This window comes from Passer domesticus, chromosome 14 (assembly GCF_036417665.1).
Source record: "Passer domesticus isolate bPasDom1 chromosome 14, bPasDom1.hap1, whole genome shotgun sequence".
NCBI lineage: Eukaryota > Metazoa > Chordata > Aves > Passeriformes > Passeridae > Passer > Passer domesticus.
The window spans coordinates 6,507,750-6,525,531 of NC_087487.1; the positions used below are offsets into that span (position 1 = coordinate 6,507,750).

General features: G+C 40.0%; 1 protein-coding gene across 1 annotated transcript in view; it reads left to right on the forward strand.

Moving 5' to 3' along the window:
- The window catches only part of MYO1E (myosin IE), a 76,779-nt gene that overhangs the window by 43,940 nt on the left and 15,057 nt on the right, over nt 1-17,782 (forward strand). The window contains 10 exon segments of the mRNA XM_064389188.1: nt 1,016-1,148; nt 4,515-4,711; nt 5,615-5,695; nt 6,080-6,166; nt 7,409-7,495; nt 8,564-8,731; nt 9,476-9,561; nt 10,151-10,232; nt 11,023-11,129; nt 14,916-15,014. Coding sequence (XP_064245258.1) covers nt 1,016-1,148; nt 4,515-4,711; nt 5,615-5,695; nt 6,080-6,166; nt 7,409-7,495; nt 8,564-8,731; nt 9,476-9,561; nt 10,151-10,232; nt 11,023-11,129; nt 14,916-15,014 — 1,127 coding nt within the window.

Genomic DNA, 17,782 nt, shown 5'->3' on the forward strand with positions numbered 1-17,782 from the left:
AGATATAACTTATTCTAGTTGTATTTTGTCTTGAGGAGGAGGTATGTTAACCCTGAAGACAGGTTTTGCAGAAAGATGTTGTGACTTTCAGTTTGTTCTTTTTCAGAAGGGTGCAAATTTAATGAAATTTAACTTGTACAGATAATCTGTAGTATGAAAAATGTGAAAATGCAAACACAACTAGGAACTCGCATTAGAAGAAAATTATAAAAGAGTGCTCTGTTTTAGCTGAATTACCAGTGCTGGCTGACCTTCCGTGCTTATTTAAAACAGTACAGCTGAAAAGCTGGAGAAAGGGAGTGTGAAAACACAGATCAGGGATCTTTATCCAGAGCTGCTGCCAGTTCATTGTGTGACCTGCCAACTGCTGGTGTCCTGTTCTTAGGAATTTACTGTTTAAAGTAGATGTATTAGCACATCTATGTATGTAGCACATTTAAAGGCCTAAAAATAATTATTGCTGTTGTATTGGAGCTTACCTAGTATTTTAGAAAAAGTTTATTGAGAAGACATTCTGTAAGTTGTCATGTACTCAGAACTCCAAAACCCAGGGGTGCTGGAGATTTTCTAGTAAGTGGCTGAATTTCACAGCCTAAGCTGGGCTGTTTATTAGAGTCATTCAGTACAGCTTCACAGTTCTTAGTCTTGGTGGGTAAAGTGACTGTGTAGAAGGAGTAAAATCATTGTCTCTTAGGTTCCTTGTTTCCCTGTTTGCAATGAAACTATTTATTTTTACTGTGATGCTTTAAAGCAGGTGTTTATTTTTTCCAGAACTTATTTTGTTAATGCATCTTCTAAAAAAACAGAGATGCTTCTGTATTTAATTAACAAAATACAGAAATGCTGGAGTAGGACATCTGGTATCCTTTGAAACTTCATTGCAGCTTTAATGAAATTTGATGGCCTTAGGAATCTGAACTGCTTTGAATAACTCTACTTTTTAACACCAACATTTACAAGGATTTCTGAAACAAGAGTCTTCAACTGATGCAAATCTGTTTGTTTTTCTTCCCAGCACGCAATGAGTGTGATTGGGATCTTTGCAGAGGAGCAGGCACTGGTACTGCAGATAGTGGCAGGAATATTGCATTTGGGAAACATCAGCTTCAAAGAAGTTGGCAACTATGCAGGAGTGGAGAGCGAGGAGTGTAAGTACCTCTGGAAACTGTTCCAGGAGCAGCAGTGGGCTGCAGCCCAGATGGCAGGAGGTGAACTGCAATTTAGAGCTGCTTATCCAAACAGAGCAGAGATTCTTAGGATGTGAGGCTGCCAGTTGAGAGTCTCTGCCAAAACCAGGTGCTGAGGGCCCCTCTTTTGTCTTGTAAAAGGCCACGGACTTAAATGGAGTGTGATTTTGAGTTTGAGAAATCCTGTTCCAGCCTTTGAGTGTGAAATAATAGACACTAAGAAGGGCTTGAGCTCTGCTTCTTTCAGTGCATCAGCACACATTCATAAACCCTGTTGGTTGTGTGGTTTGTGTGGCCTCCTGTCCTGTGAAGGCAGCTCCCAGCTGGGGGGTCCCTGGGCTCAGGACATGGCTGGTGCCCAGGCATCCTCACAGGTGTGTGCATGTGTGCTGGAAACAGAGCTCAGAGCTGAACTGAAACGAACGAAGGCTTTGCACTCTGCAGTTGTGTTCCCTGTCTCAAATTCCTCAACTGATACCTCATTGTTAGCTACAGCTACTGAGTAACTGTTTCTTTGCAGTTCCCTTTCCCACAGTGCCCTGTCCTTGCCTCCCTCAGCCTGTGCTCTGCTCTGTAGCAGCTGGGCTCCCAGCAGCAAGGTGTTGGAATGTTAATGGACTTGGAGTTTTAAATGTTTGTGTTGTGATTTACACCTTGCATCTAATGTGGGTTTATGCTGCTTGGGTAGTTTAAGGACAGAGTGGATAAGCACAACATACATAACAGTACCATACACATACCTGTGTGTTCTCTTAATTCTTTGTTCAGAATGGGTCTTATGTTCAGGAAAATTGCAGTTGTTTAGTTTTAGATACTTTATTCATAACTAACTTATCTTGTGCAGTCAGCTTCACACGCAACTGTATTAGCATTCTCCTGCTGTTTGTTTTATGAAATTGGGAAATAAAAATTAATAATTTTTAACCTTTCTAGTCTCTCAAATTAAGAAGGGAACCCAAAGAAAAACATTTTGTGGCATTGTATTTATATGCCTTTTGATTCCAAATGAGCTACTGTGCTTCAATTCAAATCACAGTGTTAAATCTTTCAATCAGATCAAGACATTTGAAAGCCATACAAGATAGATACAGAGTGAGTAGCATCAAAATAACAAATGTTAAAGACATTAATTAAAAATAAATCATTAGAAGTTAATGTGTTTCTGTGATGAGCCATGTCCAGCTTGTTTCTCCTGTTCCTTGGGATACAAATACACAAATTGTCTATGAATAATGCATGGAAAGAAATTAGAAATTAGAAACACATAAATATACTGATTTTAGAGAAGCCAGAGAAGAAATAGCCACATCTAGCACATCATTTATGCATTCTGAAGATGAAAGTTGGTCTCATTTCTCTTCTCCATTAGTCTTCCCCTTAGTTTACTATTCATCCTAACCAACTAAATACTAAAGCATTTATAGCCTGCACAGCCACAAAAGATAAAGCACAAGGGACCACCCCTGGTCAGTCTTGCTTTGTGTAAGCCTGAAATAATAACAAGTTTAAGAATTTAGTCAGTAGCATTCTTGTTGTTACACAGCCAAATGCAGAGGAACATGCAAAGCCATTCTTTGGGACATCAAAACCTCTACTCTGAGTCAGAATCAAATCTGTACAGACCATTCTTGATAGACCTTTAGACAAATACATCTTTAAAACTGCCAGTGATTGCTATCTGCTCTAGTTTTTTATTATATTAATAGATGAAAAAAGTTCTTATTTGCTGGAAATCTTTCATGCTACAAATCATGGCAAATAATAATACTACTACCTTGGAAGGAGAAAAGAATTTAAGCTCTCCCTCTTTACACTTGCATAGTATTGAAAGGGTTGTTTTTCACTTCCTGGAAGCCCAGGAAATGAGCCCGGTCTTTTCAGCTTTCCTTTACAGAGTGCATTTCAAACTATTCCACTGAATGCTACTGATGACTCTTTGAGGATCATTTTTTCAATTACATGCATATCCTGCTTTATAATAATTTCCAGACTGCAACTTTATGGTCCCTAACTAGGGAAAACAGTCAGGCATCTTAGGAATGTGGAGCTGTATCAAGTGCTGGCCAGCTACTCTTCCCTTACAGTAAATCATTAGTGCTGGGAAGGGAGAGTTTCTGGGCTCTGCACGGTGCTCCTTGCCATTAGACTGTCTTCATAAATTCTTACCAGTGCTATTGGTTAAGCATTTTTCCTGGCATTTTAGCAGTATATGTGAACATATCTGGTGGTCTGTAATTGCCTGCATTCTTTCCCAAGGTGAAGCATATGATGACTGACCTTTTCATGTGCTCTTCATCCTGTGTTCTCTGAATTACCAGAGACTCAACTTTGTGTGGTTCCTGGTACCCCAGAGTAAATTTAATCAGTTTGCTGATGGTAATAAATAATATTTTAGAAAGTGGGTGGTTATTTCCAATTTTAAAAATACTTTTGCAATAGTGTACTAAAGGGTTGTGCTGTGACATTACAGTTGCATAAAGCACAAGTGGCTGCCACCTTAGTGATTATTTACATCCTCCTCACACCAGTAAAGCAGATCTGAAACCAGTGGAACATGGAGGAAACACTGTTAGAGAGTCATGTGGTTTAGTGGAGGTGCAATACCACCTCCAAGAGTTTTGCTCAGGAGCTGTTTCCATTTGCTTTCAAGGCACTTGTGGTTTTCCACTCCCTAAGGTGTGTGACACCTGCAATAGCATCTGCACCATGTGCTTAGAGAGTAGAGAATGCCAGACCCTGGGCTGCTTATGGCACAGATGTATTTTTGTGCTTTACTTTTAAACTAGGGGAAACAGAATTGGCAAAGTACTTACAGAATAAAGAATTAAGAAATAAAAGGCAAGGTAATTGAAAACTTTTTGCAATGTCCTAACTTACAAGAAGAAAGAGAGAGGATATTGGGAAACAGCCTACTTTTATTGCATTTTAAACATTTAATGTTTTTACAAAGAATTGTCAATGGTGTCAAGTTTATTTCATGTGTGAGCTCTGCATTTTATTTCCATCTCCTCCAAGAGTGATTTGTTTGAACCACACAGTTCAAAACCATGTCCTGTGGCAGCTTACATGTTTGAAGGACTGAAGGTACAGAAATAGATGACTATTTTACTTCAAGGTCGTTTAGCTTAATTGAAATCCATCTAAGTAAAGAGTTGAAGGTGTCCTTGAGGAGCATAGAGAAATTTTGAAGACATAAATTGCTCCTCTTTTTCTTTTTAAACTGCACACTCCATGACTTTTACTGTTACTTAAGATAAAGTTAATTTTTTTCTTTGTTCTGTGTTTAGTCTGTAAGTCATAATCCAGCAAGCCTGATCTTTCTTGCAGTTTTAGCTTTCCCTGCTTTTCTCCTGGGAATTAACCAGGACCGCCTGAAGGAAAAACTGACCAGCAGACAGATGGACAGCAAGTGGGGAGGCAAATCTGAGTCCATTAATGTCACACTAAACGTGGAACAAGCCTGCTACACCAGGGATGCCCTGGCCAAGGCCCTTCACTCCCGTGTTTTTGATTACTTGGTGGATGTAAGTTGGATTTACTTGATTCTACTGAAGTGTCCAAACAAGTTGAAGGGCTCCAGGAATGTTCCTTGCAGGCCTTTTCTTGCCTGTCACTGCTTTGCCCAGGCCTGCCCAGTGCAGTGGGAGTGTGACCATGGATACCAAACCCAGGGCACTGCCTCTGACACCAGCTTTGCTGGCAGGCTCCTGCTGTCACTGTCCCATGTGGGATCCTCATCTCCCTCTGTCAGCATCCCTGCTTCTCTGAGTGTGATTCCTCCTCCTCAGCAGAGCAGAACTGGCTGGTTGTGCTCCCCTGCTCTCTGATCCCACTTCCCTGCAAAGAGCCCCTTCAGCAGCAGGATTGGGCAGTGGAGCCAGGGGCCAAATTCCATTCTCCAGGCTAAAATGCTCTCTTGCTCAGAGTCAGACCCTGGGCTGGAGGCTGGGAGCCCTGGATGCTCCTGGTGCAGCAGGGATCCGCTCCATGGGGGAACTGCAGTGAACAGAGCTCCCCTGCCCACAGCAGCCCTGCCATGGTCTGTGCCTGTACCAGGAGGGGATGCAGAGTGAGGTGAAGAGATTCACTGTACCCTCAGCAAAACTCATCAAATAGCAGATTTAAAGCTGTTCTTTTTCTGTTGGCTCCTTTTATTTAACGGAGCTAATTACAGTGAAAAGAAAGATTTTTGTAGATAGTGGATCCAAAGGCTCACTGACCTGGAAAAGAGGATAACATACTGTTCATTTCCTAACTGTTTGTAACACTTTATTAAAAAGTGAAAGCAAAAGAACATTTTCTGTATATTTGTATTCAAATTCAAGTATATTATTTAAAAAGAATTTTATTATAAGTATTTAAGAATATTGATGTATTTTAATTGTATAAACTACACTTTGTTTTATGCTTTGTTTCTGTTTTGTTAGTCTATTAATAAGGCAATGGAGAAGGACCATGAAGAATATAACATTGGCGTCCTTGATATTTATGGCTTTGAAATATTTCAGGTATGACAATGGAATACTTGGGATTTGAGCAAGTCTGACCTAGGAGAGCTTTTTTGTAATTCAGAGGGGAAAAAATTTAAACCAGAAAAAAAAATCACATATCCTATGGCCAGAATAAAAGCAAAAAAATCCCAACCCATCTTCCTGGACATTGTCATCTCACTGGTAATGTCTCACTTAATAAACATGAGGTATTGAAGAAACTTCAAAGAAATGAAGTCATTGATCTTAAAAGGAAGATCTGAAATTCCACAAAATGTCTATAAAGTCAGCAACCCATCTGTCACTGACAGTGTTTCTTTGAAGCTTATTGCCAGTGTTAGAACTGAAAATTATTGTATATAAGGCAGGAGACTAATTTTTACATTGCTTCCTTTTCTACAGAAAAACGGTTTTGAACAGTTCTGCATCAACTTTGTAAATGAAAAGCTGCAGCAGATTTTTATTGAACTGACACTGAAGGCAGAGCAGGTAACCAGACATTTTTTTATTATTTTGGAATTCACAAATGAGCTATTCCTTTGTCAGCCGGTGGAAGAATCAAGGTGTCATCATTGCAACAGTAGATGTACCTTGTTGAGCAAGACAAAGGGAAAGAAAACAACCTTAGTTGTCAAGTGACCCTAAAACTGAAGCACATCAGCTGCAGGATTTGTTCTCTCCGTGCTGGGGTGGTGTAAGCCAGTCCACCCCACAGTGTGCTGCTGCAGTCATATGACTGTGCCCAGGCTGCTGCAGTCTGACTCACGGGCAGGGATGGAAAGCTGCAGCCTGGCTCCATCCCTGGGCTTCCCTTGAGCATGACACACATTTCACTGGCAATACTTCCCTTCATTTCCTCCACACCTTTTCTATTTTTGAATATATATATGTTTATATATATGTATATGTGTGTATATGTAAGAATGAAATAGATCGGAGAAATACAAAGATACTTGTGAAAGTATTTGCAGTTTTCTGCTCACAGTCTTACTGCCAAATCTCACTTTTTTTGTTTCTGCATGGGAGGGCAGACAGGATGCAGCTGAGACAGGAGCCCTGTGTGCAGAGTGAGCTCAGGGCTGGCACCAGCTTTGGGACAGAGTTTTCAGGAATGCCCAGACACAATTGCTTTTGTGGAAAAGTAAGCACTCATGGCACTGGGTGCACAAATGACCTGCAGAGTGTCTGCTGAGCCCTTGTATGTACAACTGACTGAGTCAATTTAAGAGCATTTTAATATGGATTTTCCCCCAGTCTTTCTTTAGGTGTCTTTTTAGATACAGTAATTGCATACAGAAATAAAAAGCTGCATCTTCATTTCATGTACATTTCTAAATGTGTTGTCTGATCCTCCATGTGCCTGTCACAATCTGAATTTTTAAAATAGATCAGGATGTGGATACTTAGGTGCACTGTCAAGATACTATTTGCAAAGTGCTTTGACAATAAATGCAGTTGAAATCTTCCTGCTGTTGTCAGTAACCACGGAAGGGCTGTGAATGACAAAGGAATGTGTGGGGAGAACAGAGTGGGATTCCAATTCATCTTTTAGGCAGCAGAGAGCTGGATTTAGCTATCAGTAGGGTCATTTCTCCCACCTCCACCCAGTCATACATTTGGCAAGTCTTCCTGAACATGAGTAGTGCAGTTTGTCTGTGGAGTGTGTTGTAAATCTAGTGCTACATCTACAGTACAAAAGAGTGTTTGCATCTGTTTCTTTTTACTTAACAGGAAGAATATGTGCAAGAAGGAATTAGATGGACACCAATAGAATACTTCAACAACAAAATAGTGTGTGACCTTATAGAGAACAAAGTGGTAAGTACTTAGAACAAACAGGTGGAGAAAACAACAAGATTTTTTTTCTCTTAAATATTTGGGCAGCTGCTTTTTCTGCAAAGAAGGTTCATAGGAAAATGCAAATACTGTTGTTCAGTTACTGAGTCATACTAAGTCTATATATAAATCTTACATAAGATGGCTTATAGGAGCCCTAAGATGTGTCCTGTAAGATACACCATGCAAAAAGAGAACTATACCATAGCATGATTGGCATGCTAAAAAACCAAAATAGTGGGGAAAAAATTGTATCCACTGAAATTTATCATGACCTTACTGACATACTGTACGTCAGATAATGCTCTTTGTGTCCCTGGAGGATGTAATTCAGTTTGGGGAACCTGCAGCACCACCTTTCCTTCAAGGTGCTGTTGCAAATCAAGCAGAAACAAGTGGAGAGACAGTATTGTAGATAAAGGAAATGTTGTGGTTTTGCTCCACAGACTGTTCTGTAGTCTCAGGTCTTCATGTTCTATTTTGGGATGACAACAAATGTTGAGTTGTGCTTTAGGTCAGAAGTAGGGTGTTTCTCAGATAGTTCTTTATCCTCATGCAGGCCAGAACAGTTTTGAATGACTGGAGTGGCTTATGCTTAAATGCACATCAGATTTTGCCTATTTTCTGCCTGTTATGAGGATAACTAGCAAGAGAATACAATTTCCCTCCCAGTCTAAGATAGTTAGCTGTAAGTCTGTCTGACTATAACATGTCCATTTAAATACTTTCTCAGACATCGGTTTACTTTTTGGTGGAGTGAGGAAAGAAACTTTAAACAGATGTTGAGTGTTTTGATGTTTTTGTTAATGTGGTTTTTTCAACAGTAATCACTGTTTCCTCCATCATTTCCTACTGTCATCCCATGAGGAGTCATCTCTCCTTAAATGTTTGCATATTGGTGTAAAAGTTAATCTCAGTTCTTTGGAGGGAAGTCCTTCCTGACTGCTCTAGTGTTTTTGTAGCAAAGACAATTTTCTGTTTGGGTGAATCAACTGGCATCATATTTTCCTCCCTCACTTGAGCTGCTGTTCTTGTTCCCCACCACATCAGAACCCCCCAGGGATTATGAGCATTTTAGATGATGTGTGTGCCACGATGCACGCCGTGGGAGAAGGGGCTGACCAGACACTGCTCCAGAAGCTGCAGATGCAGATTGGGACTCATGAACATTTCAACAGCTGGAACCAGGGCTTCATCATCCATCATTATGCTGGAAAGGTAACGTGGAAAATCCTCACTGAACTGTCTGTAATGTGTTTATGAGGAAGGAGGGCAGTAATGAGAGGAAGGGGGAAGCCCTGCAGGGGGCTGGCTTGGTTTGCACAGCCAGGTTCTCTCAGGGGACAGTGTCCCTTCACAGTGCAGGCAGCTTAGGACAGAAATGCCTTCACAAATGGCCCTTGCTGGAGAGAGGAGGCTGGGCCTTGCTGCTCTCAGAACCAGAACTTAATTGTAATAAATGAGTGCCCCATGACTTTCATTAATTGTATCTCATTTATTGATCACAATAGCAGTGAATTTAAAGAATTCTGATATAAAAGTGATGTTTAGGTGATGACATACCAATAAAACTGGGAATATAATGTGCAGTTCTGTCTTGTTTGGATTTATTTCTCAGAGTATTCCTTGTTTTCTGAAGTTAATAACAGTGAATCCTTACAACACAAAAACTTTTCTTAGTAAAATTCAGTATTAAATTCACTTGTCATGTTCTATTCACTAGTTCCATAAGCCTTTTTAAATTTGACTTTAAATGGAATTTATATTTAAGGATGAAGTTCCTTTGTTTGTTGTGAAAAAGTTTAATAATACATGCTAGAATTTAGTGCTCATTGTAGTATTTAAGTTTTACAAGACTAACCAAAAAGTACAGAGCAGCGACTGATGCGGACAGAATTTAAATTTTCGTTAATTATTGGGTTCTCAACTTACCACAAACAATCAATTCCCACCTTGGCCCAGGTATCTTATGATATGGATGGATTCTGCGAGAGAAATCGGGATGTTCTTTTCACGGACTTGATTGAACTCATGCAGAGCAGTGATTTGTACGTAAGCAAACCTTGCTTGGAGCCGGGGATGCCGTGGTGGTTGGAGGGGCACAGAGGCCACACTTCCCTGCTGTGCACCTGCTGACCCCCTTTGTGTGACAGTGCACATGGGCAGCGCTGAGGGGAGCAGAGCACTGCCTTACCCTGACCTTCATTTCTGCACACTGACCCAGGGAGCCACTGCACTGTCAGAATCCAGTGCTGTAGTGGCAGCCTTTGTTCTGGCCTCAAGCAAGGCCATCAGTGCTCTGGTGTCCTCTCAGAACAGGCACTCTTTTGACAAAGTAACTTTTTTTGTGATGTATTTGAATTAATTGATGCTTATTTTTTAAGAAGTGTGCATTTCTTCAAGACTTTTAGATGTCTGGTGTCATGGCTTTCCATGCTCACTGAAATAGCAGGGGGTCTCTGTGAGGAATGAGGCTCATGGAAAGCACTAATCTTAAAATAGATTTGATATAACTCAAGAGTAATAGAAATAGCTATTTATATTCTGCTCTACTATCAACTTTTACAGCATATTCCTTGACATGCCTGCATTGAATCATCTTTCTATGCCAACCCTGTTTTATAAATTCTTTCCTAGGCCTTTTATAAAGGCTCTGTTTCCTGAAAACCTTCAAGTGGACAAGAAGGGCCGTCCCACCACTGCAGGCAGCAAAATCAAAGTATGTCTCCTTTTGCAGTGTTGGTGTGTGTATATGTGGTTGTGTGTTTGTGTATGAATAGCTAAATAAATTTTTAAAAGTATTTTCTTTTTTTACTGTCCTGATATTTTTAAAGATAGGTATTAGGAGTATCCTCCTGGCAAAGTAATGCATTATTTCAGCATTGTTAAAACTGTTCTGCCCAGTATGAGTGTTCATTAGATGTTGTATTCAGCTGTAGCAGTGAATTTTTAAAAGGAGCAATTGGTGGTACTTGTATGTGCATAATGAGTGAGCCACCTCACTCAGCCTCTCATTTCCTACAGCTAATTTCAGAAAACAGGTCTCTACAGTACAGAAATGCCTGACCCAACACCCACGCAGTCAACAGCAGTCTCTGCTGACCACAGAGTGCCTTGCCTGAGGCAGCAAGTGCTGCAAGGCCAGGGGCTGTTTGGAGACTGATTGTAGGACACACACTTAGCTTACACGTGACTTGAAAATCAATATTTTACCAACCTCTTTTCTCACAGGTTCACTTGATGAACCTGACAGGTTCACTTGATGCATTTGCTTCATATTTTTATATAGAAGTTTTAATGTATTGAATAGCTGGAGAAAATAGTGCCCTCTATTTACTGATAAGTTTATTATGAAGTGCAAATTATCCCAAGGCACTTTGGTTGTTGGAGAAAGATGAAAGGCACCCGTATCTAGCCAATGGAGTCATCAGCAGATGGCTGATAATTGTAGAATTCCCTCAGGATTTACCCTGTTCAGCTGAGATCCTGTTTTTTCCTTTGTTTTACAGAAACAAGCCAATGACCTTGTTGGCACCCTGATGAAGTGTACACCCCACTACATCCGCTGCATCAAACCCAATGAAACAAAGAAGTCTCGAGACTGGGAGGAGAGCAGGTATGGATCAGCAGAGTGAAGCAGTGCTAATGGTCAAAAGAAGCCATAAAAAATTCATTATTTGTGATTTTACAGCCTACGAACAGAACTACATTCTCTAAACCATCAGAACTGAAATCTGGCATGACCTCTCCTAAAAGCTGAGGATAAGTGCTGGTCACTTGGTCTGAATCAGCACTTAGTGTGTGCAGCTCTTGGCTTTTCTCCTGCCACTTATGGAAACCAACATTTGCATGAGTAACACAACCAGTATATTAAAGACCCAGTTTTCCATGTAGAATGTGCACACCAAATGTATTCTGAACACTTCTAACTTGGGCTTCATGCTTTGAAAATAGCTTCTATTAAGAAGCTAGAAAGCCAGTAGGAGATCTATATCTGTTTTTAGGTATCAAACCTGCCAAAAAGTGTCTGTAACCAACAGTGAAGAAAGTTCCTGTTTTACTTATGTTTAATTAACCAGCTCTTTAAAAAGAATTGACTGGAATGTCATATCAGGTGATTGTATAGCCATTAAATAGATATCTGAGTGATCTGTTTGGTTTATCACATCTGTTTTAAGGCATCTTTAACTACATGGTGCTTGTAGCACTTTCCTCTTCTCTGAAGGGATGCTGCTCTTTTTGCACTCTGAAGGGGTAGGTGCTCAGTAGGATGTGTAAGCTGTGTGGGGCTCTAGTGTAGGTAGCATTCATTATTACATACCAAGTGCTTCTGAACATGGTAAAATTGCTGATAAAGCAAGTGGTTATTTTTATCACAGTGAAACAGCTTGCAAAGTCTGATAAAAAGCATTCTTGGACAACCCCAGCAGAATTCCCTTCCTGCCTTTCCAGCAGACCAGCACAGTCACATGCAGATGGAGAGCACTTACAGAAGCTATTGGGACTGCACTCCAAAGTCTCAGTGAGGGCTTGGCAGTAAATGCAGACCCTCTTTAGCTTTTCCACCTGAAAATCCTACTGTGCAGCTCTTCATTTTCTACTCACACTGGGAACCAAAGGAGGAGACTAAGTGATCCTGGGAAAAGTATTTATAAAACTTATAGCTAAAAATTGAGGGGCTTTTAAAATCAATCATTTGCATATTGGGAAACAGGCCTATTATTGTGGAAGGTGTTGCTAGGAAACCAGTGAAACAAATACAGTCAGTCCTAGGCCTGAGAAAAGGACAGCTTTCAGGAAACCCCTTTAGGAGCAAAAATGGGCAAGATTTCTTGTTTTCCTATAGTGAGAATGGTGTGTTACCAGTAGCTGCTGTATTTGCCAAGTGAAATACAAAGGATTGTATACTGTCAAGCTCAGACAGAGATGGAAAATGCTGCTTACAATGGCAATCCTTCATCCCCGTTTAAAAATCCCAACATTCTCCCATTTCAATCTGTGATTGCCCACCTATTGTAGTAGGACTTCACTGGGGCACTCAGTGACAGGTCTGGGGAAGAGAAATTTATATGCATGTGACAGTTCAAAGTTAAGCTTAATATTGTTGTTTCTCAAATTTACTGTGAAAAAGATTTGAGGGAACTAAAAAACATAAATGAGTTTATGTAATACTTCGCTGATTGGTGGATTTTTAAAATGTTTTTGTTTTATTTTCTTGCGTGGCCACATAATGCTGCATCATCCACAGGCTGCCTTAGTCAGTGTAATGGGAATAGCAATTTGCTTATTAGCAGCAGGTTTACTAGACCATGAAAATGTAACTGAAAAAGGAAAAAACCCTTTCACAAAGCTGCTCTTACTTCATGCTCACAGAAGCCATGGAACTCCACCTTTCTGCTGCTGTTGAATAACTCCAGAATATTTAGCACTGAAACACAGGCCTTTGTAATATCTAAAGCTTGTATAATACCTTAGTTAGTCCAGAAATTGGGGTGTTCTTGAAATGTGTTTTTGTTCAGGTCCTGGCAAAGCCACTTGGACTTGTATTCAAAACTGCTGCATTAGCTGAATTCCCAGACCCTGACCTGCTTGAGGTTGCTGCCTGAAGGGAGATTTTCAGTGTGTCTTTTCTCAGAAAGGAAAGGAAAAAACCAGAAAAATGTCTCAAATTCTCTGGTGCTGGACACTGATACTGGCAAGACAGTAAGAAAATGGGAGTAGTGCTGTTGCTCTAGTGCATTATTCCAGATGTGAACAGGAGGGAAAGCTATAAACAGGAAAATGTATTTTTGTCCACCAACTTTGTACTGAACCAGAATTCTTGGAGTGGGTACAAAATATACTTGATTCCTTGAACACAGCAAGATTAAAATGTGTGGTAGTCTTTATTTTAAGCTAAAAGAGCAATATCACTCATCATTTAATAAAATACCTCTCAAAAATGTCTTCAAAAAGAAGAAATAACTGAAGGGATTTTGTCATTTGTAGCAAGGGATTTCAAAAGATTTTTTCCCTTCATACTATGAGTCACTTGAAAAAAAAATGTCTCAACAGGAACAATAACAAGAAAAGGGCAGTACATTTTATATTAAAATTTAACTTTCCAAAATAGCTAGAGAAATGACATTGAATTAACTGAGAGTGTTTCAGGATTTGAAGAATCTCCTGTAAAATCAGAGAAATAGTAAGCAAAACAAAATTAAGTGACTTACTACAGGGTCATTTTAAAAATTATATGTAAACAGATGCTCTTTTATATACTGTTTGTTAAACTTGTAGGACTAGAATCTTAAAAACTGTTATAGTTCAGACTGAAAGTTAAAGCTTTTACACTTTGCTCTGTAGAAGAACAGGAACAGAGTGAAAAACTGACCTTCTTTCAGCATATGACTTAGATGAGAAAATTAAGGAAATGCCAAGGAAATCAGCAACTGAAATTCTTCAAATCAAATTACCAAACGTTAAGCAGTAGAGTAGCAGGGTATGTAAGAAGAAACATGAAATCATAAATGTGTCACAGGTCTAGAAGGAGGAAAAAGTGCAAAAGCTTTTCTGTTTTGCTGCTTTTCTGCTTAGCATTTCATGGGCACATACTTGTTCCCTGATGAGAAGCCTGCTGGAAGTGCTTGGTGTGAGGCAGCTCTGCTGCTCTTGGGATAATGATGCTTCAGTTCCCGTGTGCAGCAGAGTTTCTCCACAGCCATTAGCACTTTCTGTGGGACTGGTACCAGCTCAGCTTTTGTTTGTAATTTAAAATGTGCCATGGATGAGTCATCCATTACTGGCTTTAGCCAGTCTTGTGCCTATCCTCGAATCCTTCTTTTGCAGCATGGTAGAATTAGGAGGAATTCTAGCTTTTCATGAGTATGCTGACCTGGCTTTCGTTCTTCTGATTCTTTGTGTATTGAAAGTTTGGCATCAGGAGCTTTTTCCAGCCATCAGATTTGGTCTTTTCTCCATAACAACGAGGAAAGAAATGTTACTGTGTTGCTGTTTGAGCTATGTAAAGCATAGGAAAAACCTTGAGAAGAGAACACAAGACAATTTCCCAATCCCTTGGATACCAGCTGTGTAATTGTATCACTAATAGTTACTTGGCCTTTTATGGGTTTTATTATTACCTAAGAAATGTATGCACAAATTATTTTGGAGATGGGAAGTTAAACTAGGAAAAAATGCTAAGGTTAACTTGCTACATGTATTTCAGTGCTGTGGTCTACCTGTCTGGAATACCTTTCCTACCATGCAGTGTGCAGGGTAATGTGCAAAATTAGATTCATTTACCTGTGCATGAATTTTAGCAATCAAGAGTTAAACATGATTCAGATGTTTAGGAATGCCTCAATCCACAAGTATGCTGAAATTAAATGGATTTTAAGCCTTGCATTGTTTTTGTCCCCAGGGTAAAACATCAAGTGGAATACTTGGGTCTGAAAGAAAATATTCGAGTCAGAAGAGCTGGCTACGCCTACAGACGGGTTTTCAAGAAGTTTCTGCAGAGGTAGGTAACACTGTTTAGAAGAATTGCTATAAACAACACAGGGTTGTTTACCTGATGAGGAGAGAACCAAAAGGTTGCCAGTTTTGAAACCTTCCCATTTCCCACTCTAGCCATTTCTCCACATGTGCCTTGCTCAGTGATCTCCTTTACACGGAGATTTCAAAGTGCTTTAAAGTCAGGCTTTGTGTTACTGAAAGTACTTCATCTTTTCTGTACTCTTGCCTAAGGCCTCAGTACTTGTAGTGCTATGAGAGGGTTCCTCAAAGTTACAGGGTGTTCAAGGAACTGATGCAGTGCCTGAAATCTGAGTGTCCAGCTGCAAGCCCTTGTCTAAAATGTTACTGCTCCAGCTCTCCCAACTCTCCCCACAGCAGACAGAAGGCAGGTAAAGAAGTCCACACCTGCCATTCAACCATTGCAGTGTAAAGAGTAAGCTCAGCTTACTCAGCTTGTTATCCTCCACTGGTGTTCTGACAGCTGGGAATGGGCACAGCTCAAACCTCTGCAGCTGCTCACGGAATGAATGAAAGCAACTCAGAGCTCTGGAAGATCAATCCTGTTCTTGGTGTCTTAGGACCAGCTGTTACCATGATTAACTACCTCCACTAGCTAATGAAATCCTCTTAAATAGGAGCAGTTTCAAGATTTATACAACATTCAGCTTCTGTTCTTCAGAAACTGGAGACATGCAGCTAATAAGTGCCCAAACAGGCTTTATGTGATAAATCAGCTTTTGCTGGAAGTCGTTGCATTGAATTTGAGAGTGTCAAACAAAAACCCAGTCAGTTTTTGCAAGGAGTGGAGTATGGTTAATCAGACAGCACAGGACAAAGCCATTAGTAATCCTTAATGATAGTACCAAGATTATTGTAATAATGCAGAATATTCTAAGAATGCCAGACCTAAAATCTCTGAAAATAAGGACTTCATTTTCATGGAACAATTATAAATTCCTTTTTCTTTATGACTTTCAAGCCTAGATGTATAAACATGAACATGCTACAGGCTATGTTACTTAAGACAGACTGTAGCTGAGACAAATAACAGATTTATACTGTGTGTTAAATCTAGCCTGAACACAGAGTGTGTGGGCTAGGCAGGCTCTGAGAATTCTGCACAGAGGAAGGCTACATGGTACTTCTGGATCCACAGGCAACTGAAACTCTTCTTGTGGAATTCATCCTTTTGTTTCAGATTATTTAGCTTTGTTAAATTTAACATTTTGTTATGAGTAAAACTCTTCCTGCTCCCTTTCCATTCACAGTTCCTAGCATCCAGAACAAGCTCTGTTCTGACCCCCAGAGTCAGTGTGAGTAAAATGGGGCTGAGGCATGGGATGGACAGGAAATGCATGCTTGTACACTTGTTTTCATTGGGCGTTCCTTGGCAGCTCCCTGCAAGTGGAGATTGCTGGACTGAATAGACTTTTATGTACAAAATTTACATTTGCATGCAAAAAGCCACAGTCACTGAAAAGGCCTGTGTGTTCCCAAGCATAACCAATGTGAAAGCTGAGCTCCCACTCCCTGTTCAGCCATCAGACCTAACTGCATCCTGGGAGTTTGCAATACCTATCTGGGGGCAGTCATGATTTTAAGTTGTTTCAGAAGCATGTTAAGAACACATTCAGTACTTGTGCTGAAATCATCTGCAAGATTGAATTACACAAGCCTAACAAACCTGGATTCATGGCTAGTGACATGACTGGTTTCATGGGAAGCATGCACGAGGACACTGAGGTGCCATTGCTAAACAGCAGTGAACAGCCAGAGTTGTCACATTATCAACTGTGAAATGCTTAAGTAGTGCATGTTATAGAATTGTCTGTTGTTCTGCCCTGTAGACTTGTCACAGCAGTAAAATGTATGAAATTAATTTGATGAAAAAGGAGAATTTAAAATCTATTCTTACTTTGTACCCAAGAGCTCTACATATATTAAAAGGTCTTGAATCACGTTTTTCCCTATGCCCTCCTTTACAGCTCAGGAGATGTAGGAGAGAATTTGTAGCGTGCTGAAATGTCATGTCACAGTCTGTTGTGTGGAAGGTGGCAGTTTCAAACACCCTTATTCACCTCAGCTCCTTTACCTTCAGACGTGGTTAGACCCACCTGCACAGCTGCACTGTTGGCAGTGCATGATGGGCCTGCAGAAGAGGCTGGTAAATAAATGAGCTGGGAGTTACTTTAACTTACCTTCATCCCTTCGTTGGTTGCATCTACTTATCCCATAATACTAATAAATCACGTAAATATGTAGTGCACACATTGTCTAAACACAGATTGTGTGTAATACACTGCCATATTTAAGGTGGTGTAAGAGCTACTTCATTCCACTGTCCAGCAGAGTACCTGAGCATTTGTTAACTGAGAGATTTGAACATGAGAACATCAGCAGTTTGAATCCTACTGAATTATTCAGAGGTTACTTTTTTCTCATGCACCTTCTATTCAGAGGTGTTTGGGTTTTGTGGTACATTTCTTTTTAACTGTTTGCTGTTTCTGTTTGTGTGGTATTGTTACTTAAATTGCATGATACTGTTCCTGCTTCTTGGCTGGATAATATTTTAGATATGATGATAACAGGTAATCAACATTCCCTTAATGTATTTTCCAACAATTCTTTGTCTGATTTTTTGAGAACATTTTATTAGGAGCTGCCTAAATCATCTTAAGAACTTGGGAATTACAACAAGCTGACCTCCAGACTTGATCACTTTTTTCATGTGTTGAATAGTTTCACTAACAAGCATGGTTTAGTTTACATCAC